This window comes from Podarcis gaigeae (assembly GCF_964106915.1).
Source record: "Podarcis gaigeae genome assembly, chromosome: 7".
NCBI classification, from domain to species: Eukaryota; Metazoa; Chordata; class Lepidosauria; order Squamata; family Lacertidae; genus Podarcis; species Podarcis gaigeae.
Window position 1 is genome coordinate 37,944,767 of NC_139683.1, and position 21,781 is coordinate 37,966,547.

Consider the following 21,781-nt stretch of genomic DNA (forward strand, 5'->3'; position numbering starts at 1 on the left):
CCGTTACATTTCTAGGGATGCCACAGCAAAGATCTAGCACAGAGCAAGACATGTCTCTGTGTCTCCAGCTTCCAGCAGTGCTTAACTGGCCAACCAAGGCCATTGGCTTAACAAAGGAAATGGTTTGGCTGATTCAGAAGTCTCTCCTACTACTTTCTAAACAACCCTACAAGGGACCCATGATATAAATCAAGACTGACCGTCACTATCCGCCCCCCCAAAAAAAAATTCTATGACATTATAAATAAAATGTTTAGTGGTAGTAGTAAATTAAGATCTATTGTAGTTATTCTGTTCCATGTAGAACAAATGAGAACTGTTTTTTCCAGGTGTGTAGAAAAATCTGTACATCCCCCTCCAAAACAACTAAGGTCCAGGAGAGATCATTTACCTTCAGATTGATGAATGAAACCAAAAGAGAGCAGTATCTCCAACAATCAGTGAAATCATGTCTGACCTTACACTTTGAACTTCTTTGAGGTCTCATTTCAACACACACTGTTCTCAGATTAAAGATCTAAACTTAGAATGCAGAAGTACTCAAAGTCTTTTTCTAAATTGTTATTCGTTGTTGTTTTACACATTGGAGGTTGTGGGGTTTTTTTTATACATGTATAGTAGTATTCATAGTTTCTGTGAGAAACCTTCTGTGAGAAAGAATTTTTCCAGAATTCCCTACAAACTGTGATACACAGAGACAGAGGAAATAACCAAGGAAGGGAACGAAACTTGTTGAAGTGCTATCTCTGTATTAAAACAAAATGTTCTGTGCAGCATGTATCAAAACCCACCTATATTGTTAGTTCTAGAAAGCTCGCTTATAGATTTTTTTTTTTGAAGGGAGGGGGTTGGCAATGCTTTTCTTTTTCTGTAATTTTATTACACCAAGTTGCTGTGAAGATGGAAAAAGATTGTGGCTTATTTCAGCCTATTGAAAACTGGGACATCATATACTTACAATAAAAGATTTGATCCTCTAGTGAGGCTTTCCAGTATGAATCTTTGTTAGCAGTTAAAATCATATTCAGAAACATTTAATTGTCCTGAAGATATGAATGATTAACAATTCCGTGGTTTATAACCTAATATTATAACTGCAGAAATCGCTAAACAAAAGCATTTTCTATATAAACTGGCTTCTAGCACCCTCTAGTGGATTATGGCAGTATAATAATTTGTGGAGGCGAAGCATAATTTGTCAAAATGTGTGTTTGTGTTTAAGCATCCAGTTACTAAGGCAGCCTTCACCAACATGCTGCCATGCAGCTGTTTTGGACTACAATTCCCATCAGCCCCAGCAATGCTGGAAAGCTGTACTAAGGGATTCTGAATCGGAAATGAGCTCTATTTAAATCCTAAACTTTAGAAGAGAATCATTCTTAATATTGGATAGAAAAAGAAATGCAGAATACATACTTCCAATATCTATATAGCCCTGTACCGCAAGACAGCTCCATGTAATCTACATGCCCTTCCACACAAACTAATGCAGATACATCCCAAATTCCCCCCTTGCAAGGGCTTTTCTGAGAATGACTGAACTGGCTGGATAATCTTTTGATGGGAATCATCCCCCAGTCCCCTGCTGTGATCCAAACAAAATTCATCTCCACACTGCTATTAGCCTTAGCGAAAGGCTCCCATGGCTTTTCTGCTATGGGAGCTTCTCTGCCTGTGGCTAAAAAGGATGTTTTTTGTTGACATGGTGGCCAGGGGAACAAAATGTAAACCTTCCCATGCACTACAGTCTTCTCAAAAATGGCCCTGTGTCTTTTGTTATTACAGTGGTACATCGGGTTAAGAACTTAATTCTTTCTGGAGGTCTGTTCTTAATCTGAAACTGTTCTTAACCTGAAGCACCACTTTAGCTAATGGGGCCTCCTACTGCCGCTGCACAGGCGGTGCACGATTTCTGTTCTCATCCTGAAGCAAAGTTCTTAACCCGAGGTAATATTTCTGGGTTAGCCGAGTCTGTAACCTGAAGCGTCTGTAGCCTGAGGTACCACTGTACTTTCTAAGACGCTGACACAGTTGCTAATGAAACATTATTTGCAACATCTAGGTTGACCCTTACTTAAGTACAGGCCACACACATCCATTTACGCGCATTCAGTATGTGCACAACTGCATACATGTGCATCAAACTGAACCTGGCAAGGGCCCCAAAATGTCACAGAACCGTCATGAAAGGGGCAGGTGTGGCAGGGACGGAACAGGGTGTTTGCAGGATTTTCCAATGATATTTCAAATATATGCAATTTTATTGATGCATGTGGTACCTCGGAATATAATCGCAGCATAAATGGGGATAGGAAGCCTGGATAGGAAGCCATTTTCAAACGAATATCCAATAGCAACTTTTCATATGTCATTTGAAATGCTTTTTAAAAATTGTTCTGTGAACCGCCCTGAGACCTCCAGGTATAGGCCAGTATATAAATTAAATCAAATCAATAGATAGATCGAAGGGGAAAGTGAGTTCCAATCTAACATCAGAGGACTTGTTTCCTTTTGCTATTTGTGCAGAGATTTTTAATGCAGCTCAATAGGCTTTCAATATTATTTCACAAGATCTTTGATTGTAATAAAACCCCAAATCAGTTTGTCATAGCGATATCACATTTTTCAAACAGCCAAACTGCTTTCCCCCCCCTAAAAAAATAAATAAATTCCATGTCACATAAGCATATCTATTTATCTATCACTGCCACTGACCTTTCTGTCTTCCACTTATGGTAGGCAGTCTCAGGATTGTGTCCACAACTCAAGATCCAAAGGGATGGTCAGGGGTAAATCTACTGGGATTTCTTTTTTCTTTGAACCTGTTTTTGAAACTCTCCTTAATTTCAGAAATGATTCACCACATGGCATGAGAATGTTAAGGAATGTTAATGTTAGTATTAAGGAATGTGAATGGGTTAAGTCCATTGGTAAAGAAAGAGTTGGCTTCTTCTGAGTCATTTCTGAGATGCTCCTGCCGGAATCTCCTGACTTCCTTATCAGTGTTTCCATGTATATCTGTGTATAATTTGGCTCAGATTATGGTGGTGGATCATACCAGAACTGGGGAGTTATCTGATGCAAAGAGCTTGTCTGAGAAGAAAACTTGGAGACAGGGTGGATTTGATTTAAATCACTAGTCAGTAAGACTTGATTTAAATTACTAGTCAGTAAGACTTGATTTAAATCTTTTTTTTTTTTTACAGACAGACTCATTCTTGCTGGTATAATCTTAATATTTACAACCAGATGAAGGTTTCATTTTTGGAATAATAAATTTTCAGAGTAGTTTTTACAGTTATATCAAAAATTACTGATTTGATTATACTATTAGAAATACATAGACAGATAATTATGAAATTATTGTGAGGTTTAATAAGTTAACTGTTTATATTTGGACAACTTTTCTGCTATACTTTATTGGAAGGAGAAAAATAATAATTTCCTTAATAACAATTTAAACAATTTATTTAACTAAAACAATAACATTATAGCATATGTATCCATGTTTGTTAACTAATGTGGTTAAATGTTTTTTTAAAAAAAAACTTAGACTGAGTTTTAGCACACATGAAAAACTTAAAACAAATCCTTATTTCCTGATGAATAGCCTTTGGACTCTAATGTAACTTAAATAGAAAGCTATCTTTAGAAAGATTTTTCCTCCAAAAGCATTTTATTTTAAAAATCCAATTTAAAATTTAAAAAATCCAATTTTTAAATTATTATTTTTAAAAATCATTTATTTTTATCCACCCTGCTTGGAGAACTGACAGACTTCAGGACAAGAGAGCTCCAATCTGTTGCAGGGCTCTATGCAAACGGACTTGGAACTTGCATGTGGACTTTGTTCAACAAGGACTTTGGAGTACAGAAAGTCCCTGTGGGACCAAAGAGAGAAAAGCCTTCATGTAACCTGTATTATCATGTGTAAATACAGAGTGTGTGCTTTGTCCATGCCAAGTAAAATAACTCTGCTTAAAAACAATTGTTTCATGTTGGTGATCTTAATTACTTTGCTGACGCTTCTGCTGCGCACACAGATACATATCAGGGAACACATATCATATTGAGCACATGAAACCAGTTGCATTGGCTCCGGGCTATTTTCTTTTCAAATTATGCCCAGCTTTTTCCAGCACTGCAGCTGTCACTGCCATCGTGGCACAGCAGCATCAGCCAATGCATTCTTTGGAGGCTAGATCTGCTGCCCCTGTGAATCCTCACCTTGCCTCATGGGTGGGCCAGCCCTGTCCCACAGGCATTTGGGTGGCCACTGTGAGAACAGGATGCTGAACTAGATGGGCAACCAGTCGTGACCAACTCTGGGGTTGCGGCACACATCTCGCTTGATTGGCCGACGGGAGCCGACGTACAGCTTCCAGGTCATGTGGCCAGCATGACTAAGCCGCTTCTGGGGAACCAGAGCAGCACACGGAAACGCTATTTACCTTCCTGCCGGAGTGGTACCTATTTATCTACTTTCACGTGCTTTCGAACTGCTAGGTTGGCAGGAGCAGGGACCAAACAACAGGAGCTCACCATGTGTGGAGATTCGAACTGGCGACCTTCTGATTGGCAAGTCCTAGGCTCTGTGGTTTAACCCACAGCGCCACCCCCGTCCCTTTGGATTCACTTACTTAGCTCAAAATGTAACTTCAAAACTTTGAATACCACCCCAGCAATTTAGCTCTATGAGCGCTGGGCTCAATGCATGCTGGCAAAGCCTCACTCCTGTCAGCAATTGTGCTGCAGCATTACGGCGTTCCAGACTGGCTGCAGCATCCAGACCAAGGGCAAGGGAAGCCCCACATAGAGCGTATTGCTGCAACCCAGCCGACCCTCTGCTCCTAAGTTTGCATGTGTAGAGTCTGAGGTTTCTTCTTCACAAGTGACAAAATACGGGAGAAGTTGTAGCCAAGGTGTAGGGAGGCGGCACAGTAGCCGCGCCGGCTCTCCCGGCCCCCTCGGAGGTAGCTGAGATTAGCCGGTAGCCGACTAAGGAGGGTGGGGGCGGAGGCGGAGGCTGCAACTGCTCACACAGCCCAGGAAATCGCTGCCTCTTTAACAACCGCGGCCCTTGGCCGGAGGGGAGGAGACGCGAGCAGCGGCGGGGGAGTGGGTGGGACCTTCCCGGGGCGCGTGCGCTGGCCAAGTGCTTTATAGCTCGGGACTGCAGCTTGTTGTGGGGCGAGGTCGTCTGCGCAGCCGGAGGAGCGTCGCCTGCGGTAAGGCGAGAGGCTTCAGGCAGGCGCGCGCGCGCGCGGCTCGGGCGACTGGCTGGCTGGGGGAGAGAGAGAGGGAACACGGGCAGAACTTGGCCCCTGACGCATTTGGCCACTAGCGGCACAGGGAGGAGCGCCGCCTCGGGGGTCCTTCTGGCTGATCGGGGCCGCGGAGGGGTGGCTGGGGAAATGCGACGCTCGGACGAGGGTCCCGCTGCTGGGCTTCAGCGCGCGCTGTAGGCCGGGGACTTGGACGGCCGTCGGGCAGCTCTTGGAAGCGCCGGCTCTCTTGACGTCACCGCTTCCTCGTCGCCGAAGCGCAGCTGCGCTCGGCCGAAATGGTAGCAAAACGGGTCCTGTCGTCGCTGCGGTTCCGGAAAGGGTGGCAGCGGGGGAACTCCTCTCCGTAGGATGCAGACCGACTTGCATAACAGCTAGTCGCGAGCACCTCCGTGAGGCCGAATTCTAGAGCAGACGTCAAGGTGGACGTTTCGTAACGTCGCTATCATCTTCTTTCTTCTTCTTTGGCGATCACTCGTAGCTGAGTAAGATTGTCTTCCATAAACACAGTTTTAACAATGAGTCCGTAAGTGACTGTGGAGGCCAATTCTGGATCCACACCTCCTTCCACAGTGGGGACATTCGTTTCGGGTGGGAGTAGATCACGCGTGGATTTGCCAAGCGTGCCTTCCTCCTAGCACGTTTCTCCCTTGCGTCCTGAGTTCGAGTGTCTTCAAAGCACATGGCACCTTTGGTAAAGGCTGTCCTCCAACTGGAGCGCTCGCAGGCAAATGTTTCCCAATTGTTGGTGTTTATACTACATTTTTAATATGCTTTTGGCATATTGTAGACAGCAACAATGACCAAAACAGTCTACTAAGATCTCACACCCAAAAAACTGTGTGTACTATTGCACTTGCTCAAGTTTCTTGAGTTGATCAAAAGTGCATGATTTGACTGGATTGAACCAAGTTGGTCCCTCCAGAAAGCATGAGTAGAAAACACCCATGATTTATACATGGTGGTAGATTGCAAAGATTCAAATGGATTTCTGTAAAACACACCCACGTCTTTGTCACTCTACTGTGTCTCTAAAAGTAGCAGAACTTGAAAAGCCGTTTTGCAGCCTGAGGAAAAGTGAGAAGGTTCTTGTAATAACTGAGACAGCAGACAGTATATCATTAAACATTTAGGCAGCTTGGAAGCACTTACTGCTGAAAGCCAGGACATTTTAATTTGTGGTTAGTAGATGTATTCAGGGCTACATGAGCACACACTGAATTGAAGCCAAGATGCATGAGACTCTGGCTGGCCATATCTCGCAAGCTAATCCAAATATAATTAAATGAAAGAATGAAAGCGGGGGTCCATGCGCACCCTGAAAAATCTGTAAGCAGAGGCACCGCTTCTGCACACGCGTGCAGCATGCAGAGCACTTCTGCCCATGAGAAAGCAGCAAAACCTGGAAAAATACTTCCAGGTTTGCTGCTTTCGCAACCCGAAGATTACATCTCCAGAGAGTCCACTGTAATGAAAGAAGGCTGTATCAAAAACTAGAGCTGCTGTTTGGTCAGTTATCAAAAGATATATTAATGGACATAATTCTATTGACCTTTTGGAGATGCTTTGTGGTGGGAAGTTTCACTTGGATCCATGGGCGTAGCCAGGATTTTTGTTGGGAAGGGCAGGGCTTTTGTTTCGGGGGGTGCTGAACAGAAGTGATTGGTAAGTTAGTTAAGTATTTCTAATGTTTTACTTGATCTAGGGGGGCAGCTGCGCCCCCTTGGCTACACCCATGCTTGAATCCTTTTTGGGTTCTTTGATCTGTGTTGCTCAAATCCTTATGTGGCCCCCTTCAGTCATAAGGGCTAAAAAATTACTGTTAAAAACTGAAGGCACGGGCTTTCTGCCACTTAGTTTATTAGATCTTGTGTCTGTGCAGTTTGCAATGCAGTTCTTATTAAGAACAGCAGATCACAATCCTCTGTGTTCCTGGAACTTAGGGCTACCACCTCTCTTTCCCCAAGCTTTTAAAAACTTCATGACAGTCAGGAAAACAGCAGCTTCAGCTTTTCTCTACTTTTCTGTGCTGGGAAAAGTATTGGTTGCTGACGTTGCTACCTCTTCAAGCAGTATTGCTGTCCATCACACTCTCACTTATGTCCTGCCTTCTGCTGTTCCTGCCAACAACTTCTGCTCCTGTGGTTCTGTGTTAGCCCACCCCATTGCACAGTGTGCTGATTTCCTCAGTTTCCTCTCTTTTCCTTAGGTCCCTGTTTTCTTTATGCACTCTTTTGCTACATTTGTATTCCTGATAATAATGAATGTTTCAATTTACTTCTTTTCCAGCTTTCCTAGACAGCACACACAAAAACTTGACATTTATTCAATTGAATCTAACTCATCTTTTTAATCATTGAACAGCTAGTTTGAAATATATATATATTGTCCAAGATGAACTTCTTCCTGGAAACACTCAGAATCATTGGACTGTCAGTATATTTTACACTGGAGAGTTTCGTCTTATTATTCATCCCTGTGCGGAAGAAGAATGTGACTGGTGAAATAGTGCTTATCACGGGAGCTGGAAGCGGAATCGGAAGGCTGATGGCTCTGAAGTTTGCTCGTCTTGGAGCTACATTGGTACTCTGGGATATCAGTGTAGAAGGCAACAAAGAGACAGCCAGAATGGCAAGGAAAAATGGAGCTGCGAGAGTGCACAACTACACTTGTGACTGTAGCAAAAGGCAGGAGGTCTATCAAGTAGCAGATCAGGTAACTTTGTTTTGCAAGTGGAGTTTTATTTTGCATAACGTTTTATCTAGTCCTCAGTTTCACATATGCTCTTGCGGCATGTTCATGTGTTGCAAGATACAACCATAAACACAGCTTCACTGTGCTTAGCTGCATTTGTATGAAGCCACCATATCAACCTGATACTACCAGCTGTTTGGTTTATTCTTCATAGCTGCTCCAACTATTCACTTCTTCAGTCCTTTGAAAGAGTTGGAGCAGCTTAATAGTGACCCTGAAGGGTCAAACCAGAACAAACGTACCTTCATTCAAAATTATGTTTGGCTGTTGTTGGTTTTTTTAATACATCATAATGCAACCAATGCTTTGATCTCTTGGGTGTAATAATCACCCGTGTGATATAGGAGTTGCTGCTATTAGACACCTTCTCTCGCCACAGGCAACTCAAGGCTTATGTTACATTTGTTGTGGGTATTCTACATCCATAGGGTGAATTACTGTTTTTCCAATTCCATGACTGCTTCATGTTTAGAACTATTAACCACACTGATTAGCATCATTCCATTGGGAGGTCTTTGCCCCACCTGGGGATTACATAGAAACACACAAACAGGCATTTACAGGTGAAGAGAGAGAGAGAGAGTGCTCTTCAAGGACTGTGTGGGAGAGATTGGCTTGTTGCTTTTTCAAGAGTGCTAATGGGATTGTTTTTTATTTCACATACCCTGATGAATAATCAAAAGTGAGAAGTCGCCCACATCAATTTCTCTGGTTTGGGTATGTATGCACAGGGCCAGAACGTCTCGTATCCTGGTGTCTAATCTGAGAGCAGCTTTTTAATCTCCAGTAGAAGTATGTTGCTTCATGAGCTACCTGAACCTCTCAGTGGAGGCATCAAGGACTGGCAATTTTACAGTGCAGTTCTATATACATAGGCACAAACTATATGGGGCCCTGTTCCATTTGCCAGTATTTAAAGGGGAGATAAAAATTGTGTTGACTGTTTAGAGTTGAACCTTGTACATGGCCTAAACAAAGGGATTGTGCCCAGGAAGGCAGTCTAGACATTGTGCAATAAATAAATGTGTGGGAACTTCTGCATGCAAAGCCCATGCCCTCCCTAAGTGATGTCTCTTGAAACTGCAGTCATGAAAATGGTTTTCTTTGCTTTGCTTATGTTAACTGTGAAAGAATCCTTATAGATGTAGAATCCATTGTCACTCTGAAAGTCTACCAAAGTGGTTTGAGGGTACAATTTAAAGTGGAGAAATGGTAGCTGCAAATGTGTTTTCAGTGGACCCTTTTTTCCTCTCTCAATCCCCTGCTTTCTCTTTCTTGGGATCTGTGAAGTCAGAGGATGCCCTGCTAGGGGAAAGGGGAAGGGGGTGGGGTTTCAACATGCACCTCTAGTTCAAACCACTGCCCAATACCAATTCTTACAGTCACCCAAAATCTAGCTTCATTTTGCAAAATATTTACTTGAAAAACAGTAAGACAGTTTTATACCTTAACATAAATGAGCTATAGTGCTTCTAATTCTGAAGGGGTAGGAGTTTATAATTGTAGCAAGCATTTGATTCTGGCTTCTTCTTTTTTTAAACAATATGTTAAAAGAACTGGCATGCAAAAATGGTTTAGAAAAAACAGCCTGAGAACACTGAGGCTTTGTTACAAAAACTGTTAAACCAAGAGAACAACATCTTGACAATATGAAGAATCATGCAAATCCCTTTTATATGCAGAGTCATGTACAGACATTGGTTTTCTCCTTTTAACTATTAAAATTTGTCATAGTTTGAAACATCCTCTGATAAGATGATGTTGTCCTAGGTGAAAAAAGAAGTCGGTGATGTTAGCATCCTGATTAACAATGCTGGCATTGTGACGGGAAAGAAATTCTTGGACTCTCCAGACGCAATGATACAGAAGTCTATGGAAGTGAACACAATGGCACACTTCTGGGTAATAGCATTTGTGATTTAAAATTTGTGATTTAACTATGAAAGTACCATATTTTTTGCTCTATAAGACTCACTTTTTCCCTCCTAAAAAATAAGGGGAAATGTGTGTGCGTCTTATGGAGCAAATGCAGGCTGTGCAGCTATCCCAGAAGCCAGAACAGCAAGAGGGATTGCTGCTTCCACTGCACAGCGATCCCTCTTGCTGTTCTGGCTTCTGAAATTCAGAATATTTTTTTTCTTGTTTTCCTCCTCCAAAAACTAGGTGTGTCTTGTGGTCTGGTGCGTCTTATAGAGCGAAAAATACGGTATTTTTGCACTTGGATTGGGCTTTGATTAGTAAAATGCAGGCTTGCAGCTGTGTTAACAGATGCTCCATCCAGGTTTATCAGAATGTAAGCTGAATGCTCTCCTACGTAATACAGGCCTGCTGGATCAGGCCAAGGGCCCCTCTAGTCCAGCATCCTTTTCTCATTGGCCAACCAGATGCCTGCAAGCTTGACATGAGCAGTAGTCCATCTAGTTTAACAAATCACCTGGACTAGAAGTCATTTTCTCTGTAAATGAAATCTGTGAGTTCAGAGGGAGGAAAAGCACCCTGATTAAATCCCATCTTCCTTACAAAGGATCGGAGAGTAGCCGCATCGATGGGATCCAGGGGATTTGGGAAAGTGCACATCTGACAGCCTAACTTCTGTCCCAAGTAACTGGTAGTAAATATGATTAAGGTTAAAAGGTAAAGGTAAAGGTACCCCTGCCCGTAGGGGCCAGTCTTGCCAGACTCTGGGGTTGTGCGCCCATCTCACTCAAGAGGCCAGGGGCCAGCGCTGTCCGGAGACACTTCCAGGTCACGTGGCCAGCGTGACATCGCTGCTCTGGCGAGCCAGAGCTGCACACGGAAACGCCGTTTACCTTCCCGCTAGAAAGCGGTCCCTATTTATCTACTTGCACCCGAGGGTGCTTTCGAACTGCTAGGTTGGCAGGCGCTGGGACTGAGCAACGGGAGCGCACCCCGCCGCAGGGATTCGAACCACCGACCTTTCGATCGGCAAGCCCTAGGCGCTGAGGCATTTACCCACAGCGCCACCCACATCCCATGATTAAGGTTAGTAATGTTTAAACACATCTTACATGAGGATAAACATGGCCTTGGCAAAGGGAAGTGCTGCCTCACTTTTTTTTAAAGTATTTAGACTTCAATAAAAACCAAATGACTAAGTCCCTTGACCAAGGCTCTGGAGTAAACTTAGTCACAGTTTTAATAGAAAACCCATATTCTATTGTTTTTGTCTAGCACTCGTCATGCTCTCCTGGTCACTGAGCAGCATAGATATAATAATTTTGGATTGAAAACTGAGTTTAAAGAACAGGTAGCTGAGAATAGGAATAAATGGACAGTTTCTTTTTCTCAGTGGAAGGAGCTAAGCAGTGAGGGCACCTCAAGATATAGAGCAGACCAGTACTATTTAGCTTATTGGTTAATAATCTGGAGTAGGGGGTGATCAGTAAGGTGGTCAGGCTTACACATGAAACAGTTGTTCATGACAATGAAGAACTAGGTGGAAGGTAAATAAAACATGATCGAGTGTCAGTATAAACTTCAGTTATCCACAGAAGCACTTGAGAAGGATGCCATAGCAACAGCCCATCTTTGCCCTGGCAAGCATCCACTTCTTCCTCAGGCAAGTGGATGAACTGATAAGGCTTGCTTGCATGGCTTTTAATTATTGGCACAGAGTCTAAAGGTCTGGAGATGCAGGTAGCCAAGCACACTTGGGAGTGTGCAAATCTTTACCAAGCAGGGACTCAGGATCAAAGTGCACATTCTATAAAAGCATGCTTAATGCCCCCTTACTGGGCAAGTAAGAGGAGGGTGTGCCTGATCTTTCCAGCGCTGACTCCCTCTGCCTTGACACTGAAAGAGGAAGGATTAGAGAGCAGGTAAAGGCAGCTGCTTGTTATTTTTCTCTGGGCAGCACCATGGCCCCCTTCTTCCTTGCATGGCTCCCTCCCTGGAAGTGGCAGAGCTCAGTGGAGATGGGGCTGATGAGGAGGTAGGGTGTTTCAGGGGACACCCCTCCTTCTCCAACTCTTCTGGGAAAAGGAAACAGTGATTTGCTGTTTACTCTTTCTTAGTGTGCCTTTTCCCTCAAAAGTGACAGCGTTAAGCATGCTTTTTGTGTATGTGTGTCCCCTTTATATAACTAAAACCAAAAGGAGAGCCGAGTGTTCAGGCTTGTGCAGGCAACATTTGATTTCGTTTTTTTGATCTGAGAGTCACAGGTCATACTTAACCAAGCATTTTTAATCCTTGGATTTCAAACTGTTGCCTGTGAGATGCAAGCTAAAACAGAGTAAGTAAATTTAAGACTTGAATCAGAGCCAGGTTGTATTAAATCTCTTTTTCTACTTGATAGGATTTATAGCACTGTGTAAAACCTTTTGCAGAATGAACAAGCATTTTGAAACTGAGTGTAAGGTCATCTAGCTTTCCATCAGACATGTAACATTTACATTATTGGCAGGAGAGCATCAACATGCTCAGGGTGTGCTGCAGCCTGATTGTTCACACTGATAGACCACACTAAGTTCAATGGAACTTTGTCCCATGCAAGTGTGTGCACAGTATTGCAGTCCTAGTTTGTATAATTAGTTGGACGTTCGGAAGTGTTATAATTTGAATACAGCATTCCCCACCCTCACCCCACCCTTTTAAACATTTATTTTGAAATGCTGAATAAAGGTATAACCAATGGGGCTGTTGCATATCATTGAGACCTGGGACCACCTGTAGACCTCAAGCCTGATCAGACAGGGTGACTTTTTAATGTCAGGGTGAAGACAGACACACATTCAAAAGTATGGTGGAACTTGCATTCCCTGCACCGTGGGGCATTTGTTTTTCAGGACAGAGGGCTATATTCAGCATAGCACTAAAGAGATTGTTCCATTTCTGCTTGCTCAGCAGTATAATGCCTTCTCTCTGTGTGCTGTTCTGAGGGTTCTCCCAACCCTCTGGAGCAGATATGGGAAGGGATGTGGGGTACACACAGGGGGAGGAGAAGGCCTAGGGTGCTAGCAGAAATCCTTGCACTGGCTCCCTCTAGCACAGCAATTTAGAGAATGTTGTTTTGGTGTTGTATTTTTACTGTAACTTTTAACATCAGTTTTCAAACCATGTACACCATGCTTGGAATGTCTCCCCATTTTCACACTTTGCTTCTGTCTTAACTACAGAAGAAATCAGAAGCTGGAATTTGTTCTGGGGGTATGATGCTATTGATTTTTTACTAGAAACTGGAAGAAGTTCTGATTTCAGTGGTCAAACAAGTGCTTAAAAGGCCCAGTAGGATTGGTGAGCAATGAAAAATGGATGTAAGATGCATGTAGAGGAGTGATGCACTTCAACATGATGTTGTCTGAAAAGTGTTTTGTGTTTGCAAGTAATAGTAGAAATTAAAAGAGTTCTATATAAAATCTGTATTTATTTATCCACTTGCTATAATTAGAAATGGGGCTAAACTGTGGTAAATTTTTCAGCAGAACAGTCTGTTTGTTAAAAAAAAAAAAATCAGGCATCTAGTACTACTAGCAAGTTTTTTTGTTTTGGTTAAATGGTAAGTCTGTAGTTTAGATGTGAAACTTTTGAAGAGGAAAAATTTCTTGCAGTGTGAAATCTATAGACTAAACTAGGTGGTATTTCTGAGCATGAAATAACAAATAAACTTGCAGTATTTAGCTTCTTAGATTAGAAAAAAAGAGAAATAGTTGATCTAATAAAGGTAATGAAACTGAACAGCAGCAAAGACTGTCACTGCCAAAAACTAATGAACTACTAAAACTCCACATTTTAAAGATTGGATTACAAAATGTATGGCATGTTGTTCAAATGTCTACAGGGTTGGCGATAAGGAAGGTAAGCTTCCAATTCTATGGTAGTCTTCTGTTGAGCATTAGAAGATGAGTTACAGTGTTGAAATAAGATAGTGGGCCTGCCAAGGTTAAGTAAGGGTTATGTTCCAGGGGTGCAAAGCCAAAACCACATAATCAGCAATCTCTAGAACCACCGCCACCACCCCACAAGATGGAGGCCTGATATTGTGGTAGGAGATGTGAGGACTTTGGCAGCATCCTGGAGCTCTCACGCCTCATTCTCCGTACACTGGTGCCTCACTTACCCGGCTTTGGGGATGAGGTGTCACACTGCCAGAGCCCTTGTGCTACCTTCTGAAAGCCCAGTAAGCAAGGAAAATCCACTGGGTGGGGGAAATAAATAAATGGATAGTGGGGAATGGCAAGTTTCCCACCTTCTCCTTTTTTATTATTATTCCCTACCCTTGCGAAGCTGTGGATATAGGAAAGTAGCATAAGTTTACTGTACGGTGCAATGCGCAACCCAAAAAACGCACAACCTGAAGCGTCTGTAACCCGAGGTGTGACTGTAAACCACTATGATGATGATGATGAAAAGAGAAGAACATCTTGCCTTTTCCCACATAAATGCTATTTCTATAAACATTGACCCTGTATGGCCTACAGGAATAGCCTCTCCTCCGGCATGCAACATGCCTCTCGATAATTTTCAATAAGATGGCTGATAAAAACTCACTGCATGGATAATTTATTGCTTTTGCTACCTGTTTCGTTTGTAATTTGTTGTTAATGTTATCACCCTGGGACTCTTGAGTGAAAAGCTGATTGTAGATGCCTCAAGTAAATAACACGTAGTACTAACTGATGCTAAAGTAGCAACAGCAGAAGTCCTGTGCCCAAGATCGCCCAGGAAGGTCCTGGCTGGGATGAAATTGTTAGAGGGAGTTTGTTCACTACGCTAGCACATGCATCCTTGTATATTTATTTGTTATCGTATGATTGGTTATCTTTGTTTGTTTGTTCTCTAGACTGTCAAAGCATTTGTTCCAGCCATGGTAGCTTCTAATCATGGACATGTGGTAACTATTTCAAGTGCAGCTGGCTTAGTTGGCGTTACAGGACTGGCAGGTTAGTACACATCAGATGCACTGATAAGCAAACAAAAGACACAAACCACAGATCCTTTCATCTATTTTAGACATGTGGTCCAACAGGTGGATAAACGGGCTTCTCTGATGTAGAAATAGAAGTCTCACACAGCTATATGGAAGCAACTGGGGAGAGCCAAGAATGAGCTGCTCTTGTAGATGACACCAGTAATGATAGATTAGATTGGAGGTGCAGAGAAGTTGGTAGCAGAAGCAGTTTCATTAAACATTCCTGCTAAGGCTAGCATGCCAGGTTATGGGTGCAGATAGGCCTCTGAACACTGAGTCTTCAGATTAATTGTCGTATGTTAGCGTTAAGCTATGATGGGTAGCTTTGGCAGGAATAGTAGTTAACTGGGAGGTGGGAACCAACAAAGGAAATACTTTACCAAAAAAAAGGACAATGAAGAGTGTAACTCAGAGGATGGGGAACATGTTGCTCCCCTGATGCTAACTCCCATCTGCTCCACCCAGCATAGCTAATGGTCAAGAATGATGGGGAGCTGCAGTCCAGCAACATCTGTCAGACCACAGGTTCCCCTATCCCCTAAATGCGTGCACTGACAAGGCTGCAGTAAATAACTGAGGGATGTGCTTGCAGTCTGAAGAAAGCTAGAAGCTTCTGAATGGTGATTGTGGAGAAATGTTAGAACATTACAAATAATCATTGCCAGCACCTGTGTTGTCGCTTGTGCATTGGGCCATAGATGCTTGTGCAGGAAAGGATCTTGCATAGAGAAAATGGTGTACAGTCATACCTCAGGTTACAGGTGCTTCAGGTTGCATTTTTTCAGGTTATGGACACGCCGAAACCTGGAAGTAGCGGAACAGGTTACTTCCGGGTTTCTGCGGTCGCGCATGCGCAGAAGCACCGAATCGTGCTTTGCGCATGCGCAGAAGTGCCAAATCGCAAGCCACATGTGCACAGACAAGCAGCTGCAGGTTGCGAATGCCGCGGGTTGCGAACATGCATCCCGCACGGATCACGTTCGCAACCCGAGTGTCCACTGTACATGCAAACGATGAGCCAATCAATGGCACAGGTGGCTTTCAATGTGTTCATAATTTTCAAATTCATTCCCAGTAATCTCTGTGTTCGTCCTAGTTCTGTAGAAAGTTCTGTAGAAAATCATACTTAAACTGAATTCATATCCTTACTTAGCCATGAAGCTGATCATGTGTCACTGGGCTAGTCAATCTCTGTTGATGTAACCATCCTCATAGAGTTGTTCTGAGTTCATTCGACATTACTCTCTAATCAGTTGTTGTTTTTAAATACCACCTATAATTGCATGAGACTGTTGAAACCATTAAACCAGGATTGCCAACTATTTTGCATGTAGGCCATGTCACAAAAGGTCCTGTCTTTAATACCTTGTTTTACTCAGATATTGTCCTGCTGCAATGTTTCTAGATCTTTCCTCTCGTTTCACAGATTACTGTGCAAGTAAATTTGCAGTAGTTGGCTTCGCTGAGTCTCTAGCTATAGAGATGTTGGCATTGGGAAAGACTGGTGTTAAATCCACAATTGTCTGTCCATTTTTCATAAACACGGGAATGTTTGATGGCTGTCAAACCAAGTGAGTTAACTGTTTATATATTTGTGTCCATATAATGTTAAAATAATTGTATAAGAGAAATGCTGAAATGGTGAAGATTGATTGAAACATAACCTAAGGCCTTGGAGAACCGCTGTCATTTAGAGTAGACAACAAGGGGCCCAAAAAAATAATCTTTCCTATTATAAGGCTGCTTCCTGGGTTCCTGTATGCTCAAATCTGCATGATATACATAAATTAAACAGCAGGTTTGCCATAGTAGCATATATGCGCTGAGAGAAGTGGCACTTCTTGAATTTGTGCCTATTGTGTCACTCTGCATTTGACGGATAACTGTTGAGGATGGCATTTTATTTATTAAGTTTCTATCCAAGCCTACCTTCCAGGGCAGTACACAGCAAAACAATAAAATAATATAAACAATATGCAGTATAAAAGTATACTACAGTCGTACCTTGGAAGTTGAACGGAATCCATTCCGGAAGTCTGTTCGACTTCCAAAACATTCAGAAACCAAAGTGCGGCTTCTGATTGGCTGCAGGAAGCTCCTGCAGCCAATCGGAAGCCACGGTAGCCCCATCGGACATTCGGCTTCCAAAAATAGTTCGCAAACCAGAATAGGTTTGCAGCGTTAGAGAGCCAAAACGTTCAAGAACTAAACTGTTCAAAAACCAAGGTAGGACTGTATTTAAAACCATTTAAACTATTTAAACTATTAAACAACTTTTAAACATTTAAACGAGAGGGATAGCTCTGTTGATAGAGCATGAGACTCTTAATCTCAGGGTCATGAGTTTGAGCCCCACAGTGGGCAAAAAAAATCCTTCATTGCAGGGGGTTGAATTAGATGACGCTTGTGGTCGCCTTCCAACTTTACACTCCTGTGGTTCTATATCTAAAAATGTGCAGCCTAGAAGATCCTCCTGTCTCCGGAGGTGGGCCAATCTAACTGTTCCCCCCTCCTCTACAGTGAGGATCAATCACAGGCAATCCAGACTTCACCACAGAATGATCTGTTCATGACGGCAGCGTGATGATCTCAATCTCCCTCCCCCCCCCCCCCCCCCGTCTCTCACACAATCACTAGTTCTTTCCCAGTATCCTCTGTAGCAAATACCAGATCTAGGGTATGACCTGCAATGTGTGTCAGCTGTTCAAAGTGTTGACCTGATGGTCATGGCAGCTATGAAGTCCTGAGTGGACCCCAGCATGGATATTGAAGAGACCCAAGACTCGTGTCCTGGGATTCTTTAACACCATACTGTCTCCACCAGCTCGGTCCTGAAGATGGTTGGGCAGTGAGGTGGATGGGAGCACCCACAAGATCCCTGTCCTGCCTCTGTAGCCCAACATCATGTACAAACCCAGATCCCAGAAGGACTGGCCTCCTGGCCAATTGTGGTTTTTTGGGTGGGCTGACCCGATGTTTCAAAACAATACCATCAGATAAGACAGATCAACTTGGCTACTGGGGAGTGATTAAGAAGGGGCTATATTCATCGAGTCTCCTACTCTCTTCTATGCGGATATGGTTTTTCTTCACCTGTATACAGTCTCAACCCTGACTCCAAATGATAGAGGTCTTCAGATGACAGGTCTTCTCAAATATTTGCCCTGAAAAAAATGCCCTTTGAAAGTAATAAAGGGAAATCATATTGAAGAAAGAATAAATGATTTCCCCCCTGTTCGGAATGGTGCTGTACTAGGCAGCAGTCTTCATATCTGAAACTCATTGGCACAGGTGATAACTGTGGGGAACTCCTGACCATTGAGAAGTTCTCTTACCTGCTTTATCTCTTCAGGTGGCCATGGTTCCTGCCTGTTATGGAGCCAGACTATGCAGCTGAAAGAATTATCTCTGGTATTCTGCGAAATCAGGTGTATGTCTACATCCCGGGTAGCATAACCCTTTTGGTTGCACTGAAAGGGTAAGAATGTCATTTTCCTTTTGCATCTATTTTTCGTACATTTCTTCTCAGTGATATGGGGAAATCTAAGCATTGTGTTTAGAGGCAAATGAGTGCCAGGATCTCCCAATTCTTTCAGAGAGTTTTTGGTATATTCATTTCTCTATTGTTCCAAATCTCCAATCTCTGGTCACACCTGGGGCAATAAGTTCTATTGCCTTGTTAACGACCCACAATGGCTTTCTTAGGTGTTATGTACTAAAGTTCTCACCCTGGGCCAGCAGGGGGATACTGTAGATAGTTCAGGTCCACATATGCAAATAAGGGATCGAAAGTGACGTTCAGTGATTGGATAGTTACAGAAAATGGTTACTATTGCGTTCTAGTGGAGCTCTATATAAGCAGGCTGGCTGAACCCTTCAGTTCAGTCCTGTTCTGGCCTGTGAATAAACAAGAGCTGTTTGAAGAATCACTGTGTCGTCTGATATGTTCACCCACAACTTAACATTAAGGGCCCTAGTTTGGCCAGGCTACCCAGGAATTCCTTTCACAGTTTATATTCTCCCCTTGTATTACAAATAACCCCAAATCCTAACGCTTATTAATTTCAGTGTTTAGGGGGAACCCTGCCCTCCCCCAGTTTTGTAACAGTATGATGCAGCTGCTTTGGACAGCAAGGTGACTTGGGACAGATATGGGTGGAAATGACTTGCTTTCACAAGAATTTGGTTTCAAAACAGGAGTTTTGAAAAAGTGTCTGTAGAAATCTAAAAGAAAGGCAGGGGTTAAGGCAAAAACTCATCTGGCAATTTATACTCTTAAGATCTTGGTGTGACAAACTACCTTCCCTGGCCTTGTCCACAGGCCCCAAAGAAGGCAGGAGGAGTGACAAAAATGATTAGGACTCCAAACACTTTACTAGGTAGATGTGGAAGACGTCAGTTTGCTTGGGCAAAGCTACAGGGACAGTTAACGCAACCCGCATTCCCCATGCTTTGCTAGGTAAAGGGAACCATTAGGTCCAGTTGTGGCCGACTCTGGGGTTGCAGCGCTCACCTTGCTTTATTGGCCAAGGGAGCCGGCATACAGCTTCCGGGTCATGTGGCCAGCATGACTAAGCCGCTTCTGGCGAACCAGATCAGTGCACGGAAACACCGTTTACCTCCCCACCGGAGTGGTACCTATTTATCTATTTGCACTTCAACGTGCTTTTGAACTGCTAGATGGGCAGGAGCAGGGACCGAGCAACGGGAGTTCACCCCGTCACGGGGATTTGAACCGCCAACCTTCTGATCGGCAAGTCCTAGGCTCTGTGGTTTAACCCACAGCGCCACATCAGTCTCTAAATCCTCTGTCTTTCCTAACAATGCTGTGTGACCTTGAAGGGGGTGGGATGATGCATAGGTGTCTGAATCCTTTTTCCCCCTTGTGAGAATGCAAGCAACTTGAGTTGGGGAGGACCTTAAGTTCTAGAAAAGCAGGATGGGAAGAAGCATGCTAGATAGACCACATGGTCTGGCAGCTTCCTGCTGCAAGTGAATACCTCTGGATTGTGAAATGTTGCACTGAATTTATTATCTGGAAAAGATTAAAGTGCCTTTCGTGGGAGGGGAAGAAGGTGTAACAGGACCTTTCAATGTATGGGCAGGAGCTGGATCAAGGGAGTTTTGTGGAGGTGATGAGCTAAATGCATGGCATTTGAGTAAAATATACTATTTCAGGAGCTCTAATCTTCTATGCCACGTGTGTTTTGGTCCTGAGGTGCAAAAAAAGGGAGACATGATAAATAAGGGCTGTATAAAATGAACAGCAGAGAGAGAAGTTAGGTCAGGGATTAGCAAAATTTTTCAGCAGAGGGCTGGTCCACTGTTCCTCAGACCTTGTGGGGCCAGACTATATTTTGAAGGAAAAAAATGAATGAATTCCTATGCCCCACAAATAACCCAGAGATGCATTTTACATAAAAGGACACATTCCACTCATCCATGGGCCGGATTTAGAAGGCGTTTGGGCTGGATCTGGCCCCTGGACCTTAGTTTGCCTACCCATGAGCTAGGTAGTTCTTATGGTTTGTGGAGGGTGTGGTTGTGGAAGAGAAATGTGTGACAGGTACAGCTTTCTTTCTTTTTCCTGCTTCTGGACGCCCAGGGCAGCTGTAGCCAAGAAAGCCTTTGGCTCACTCTGGTTGGTGATTTCTCTGCACCTTAGTCTGGGACGATCTTACTTAGCCCCAGTAACATGTGTCTTGGTTACATCAGGATTGGATTAACATGACAGTGATGCCTTTGAAGCATCTCCAGAAAGTATTGAGAATGCAGCAGCCAGGGTTTTCAGAGCATATTGTTGCCCTTCCTGAACACCTGCACCGATTACTGTTAAGTTTCCAAGGAGCATTCAGATGTGCTGGTTATTAAGTCCAACATGGCAGGGGTCCAGGATACTTAAGAGACTGCCATGCCACCCTGCCTGTGCTCTGTGGGGAAAGTTCTTCAGGCCCTGCACAGGCTGGTACACACATGAAAGGCTGAGGGCATGTCTTAGTTGTGGAGCTCTTCCACAGGAAGACCCTCTGCTCCCTCAACTTATTTTGGCTCATCTGGTTCCAGATTGTTTTGTGTTGTTATTATTAACCTGTCCAGGTTATGTATGGATGCTTGCCTTTTTAATCACCTACCTTTTGATTTTCCAGTTCTGTGACATGTCTGTGTGTTTTTAGTTTGCTTTAATGAACTTTTTGTTGGACACCTTGAGCATTATGTGCAAGTGGAAAGGTGGGAACGGAAATAAAACAATGGTGCCAAAACAGAAGAGAATCTCAAGGTTTGACACTCATCATACCTGTGTTCGTTCTTTCTTTTTCCTCAGTTTAATACCTACAAAACTTGGTATACTTCTTGGAGACTATATGGGGTATTTCCATTTTATGGAGACATTCACAGGTCGTGCAAATAAGATTGAAGACAATAAATCTCAGTAAACAGCAACAAAAATTCCAACTTCGACTTACCTCCTGAGTGTCAGACATGTGGAACTCCTATAATGCCAATACTTAATGTGTGTGCCTGAAACATCAAAGATAGCATGACTTGTTAGTAAGAAATAAAATTATTTTTGAACTAAATTTCACTGATGGTGGAATATGAATGATTTTTAATTACAACTCTTTTTAGAACTGCTGCTATGTCGTTGTATGTAGCTTGTGAATTAAGTGATTTTTATTGCAATAAAATATTAAATCTTGGAACAAATTTGTATATATTAGGGCTTTTTGAGCTTTACTTTTTCATGTACAAATTAAACAGCAGCAATAATTTTTAAAACTCTTTTTCTTAATAAATGATTTCTCTAACTCCTGAA

General features: G+C 43.0%; 1 protein-coding gene and 2 long non-coding RNA genes across 7 annotated transcripts in view; all 3 read left to right on the forward strand.

The window, feature by feature from the left end:
* The window catches only part of SDR16C5 (short chain dehydrogenase/reductase family 16C member 5), a 37,465-nt gene extending 15,684 nt beyond the window's left edge, over positions 1 to 21,781 (forward strand). The window contains exons 1-7 of one of the 5 annotated variants that reach the window (XM_083748019.1): positions 5,093 to 5,228; positions 7,650 to 8,000; positions 9,810 to 9,941; positions 14,839 to 14,938; positions 16,394 to 16,538; positions 18,320 to 18,445; positions 21,290 to 21,781. In XM_083748019.1, the coding sequence (XP_083604145.1) occupies positions 7,680 to 8,000; positions 9,810 to 9,941; positions 14,839 to 14,938; positions 16,394 to 16,538; positions 18,320 to 18,445; positions 21,290 to 21,401 (936 nt within the window). In that variant the 5' untranslated portion in view covers positions 5,093 to 5,228; positions 7,650 to 7,679 and the 3' untranslated portion in view covers positions 21,402 to 21,781. Of the gene's footprint in view, positions 1 to 5,092; positions 5,708 to 7,574; positions 8,001 to 9,809; positions 9,942 to 14,838; positions 14,939 to 16,393; positions 16,539 to 18,319; positions 18,446 to 21,289 lie in introns of those variants that run through there. The other 4 variants (XM_083748020.1, XM_083748023.1, XM_083748021.1 and 1 more) reach the window with 4 other exon arrangements.
* LOC310848720 lies at positions 10,252 to 11,116 on the forward strand. Its single transcript, XR_014566539.1, has 2 exons — positions 10,252 to 10,665; positions 11,043 to 11,116. It is a non-coding gene; the product is annotated as an uncharacterized lncRNA (long non-coding RNA).
* Positions 11,799 to 13,490, forward strand: LOC310848765. Its single transcript, XR_014566598.1, has 2 exons — positions 11,799 to 12,165; positions 12,221 to 13,490. It is a non-coding gene; the product is annotated as an uncharacterized lncRNA (long non-coding RNA).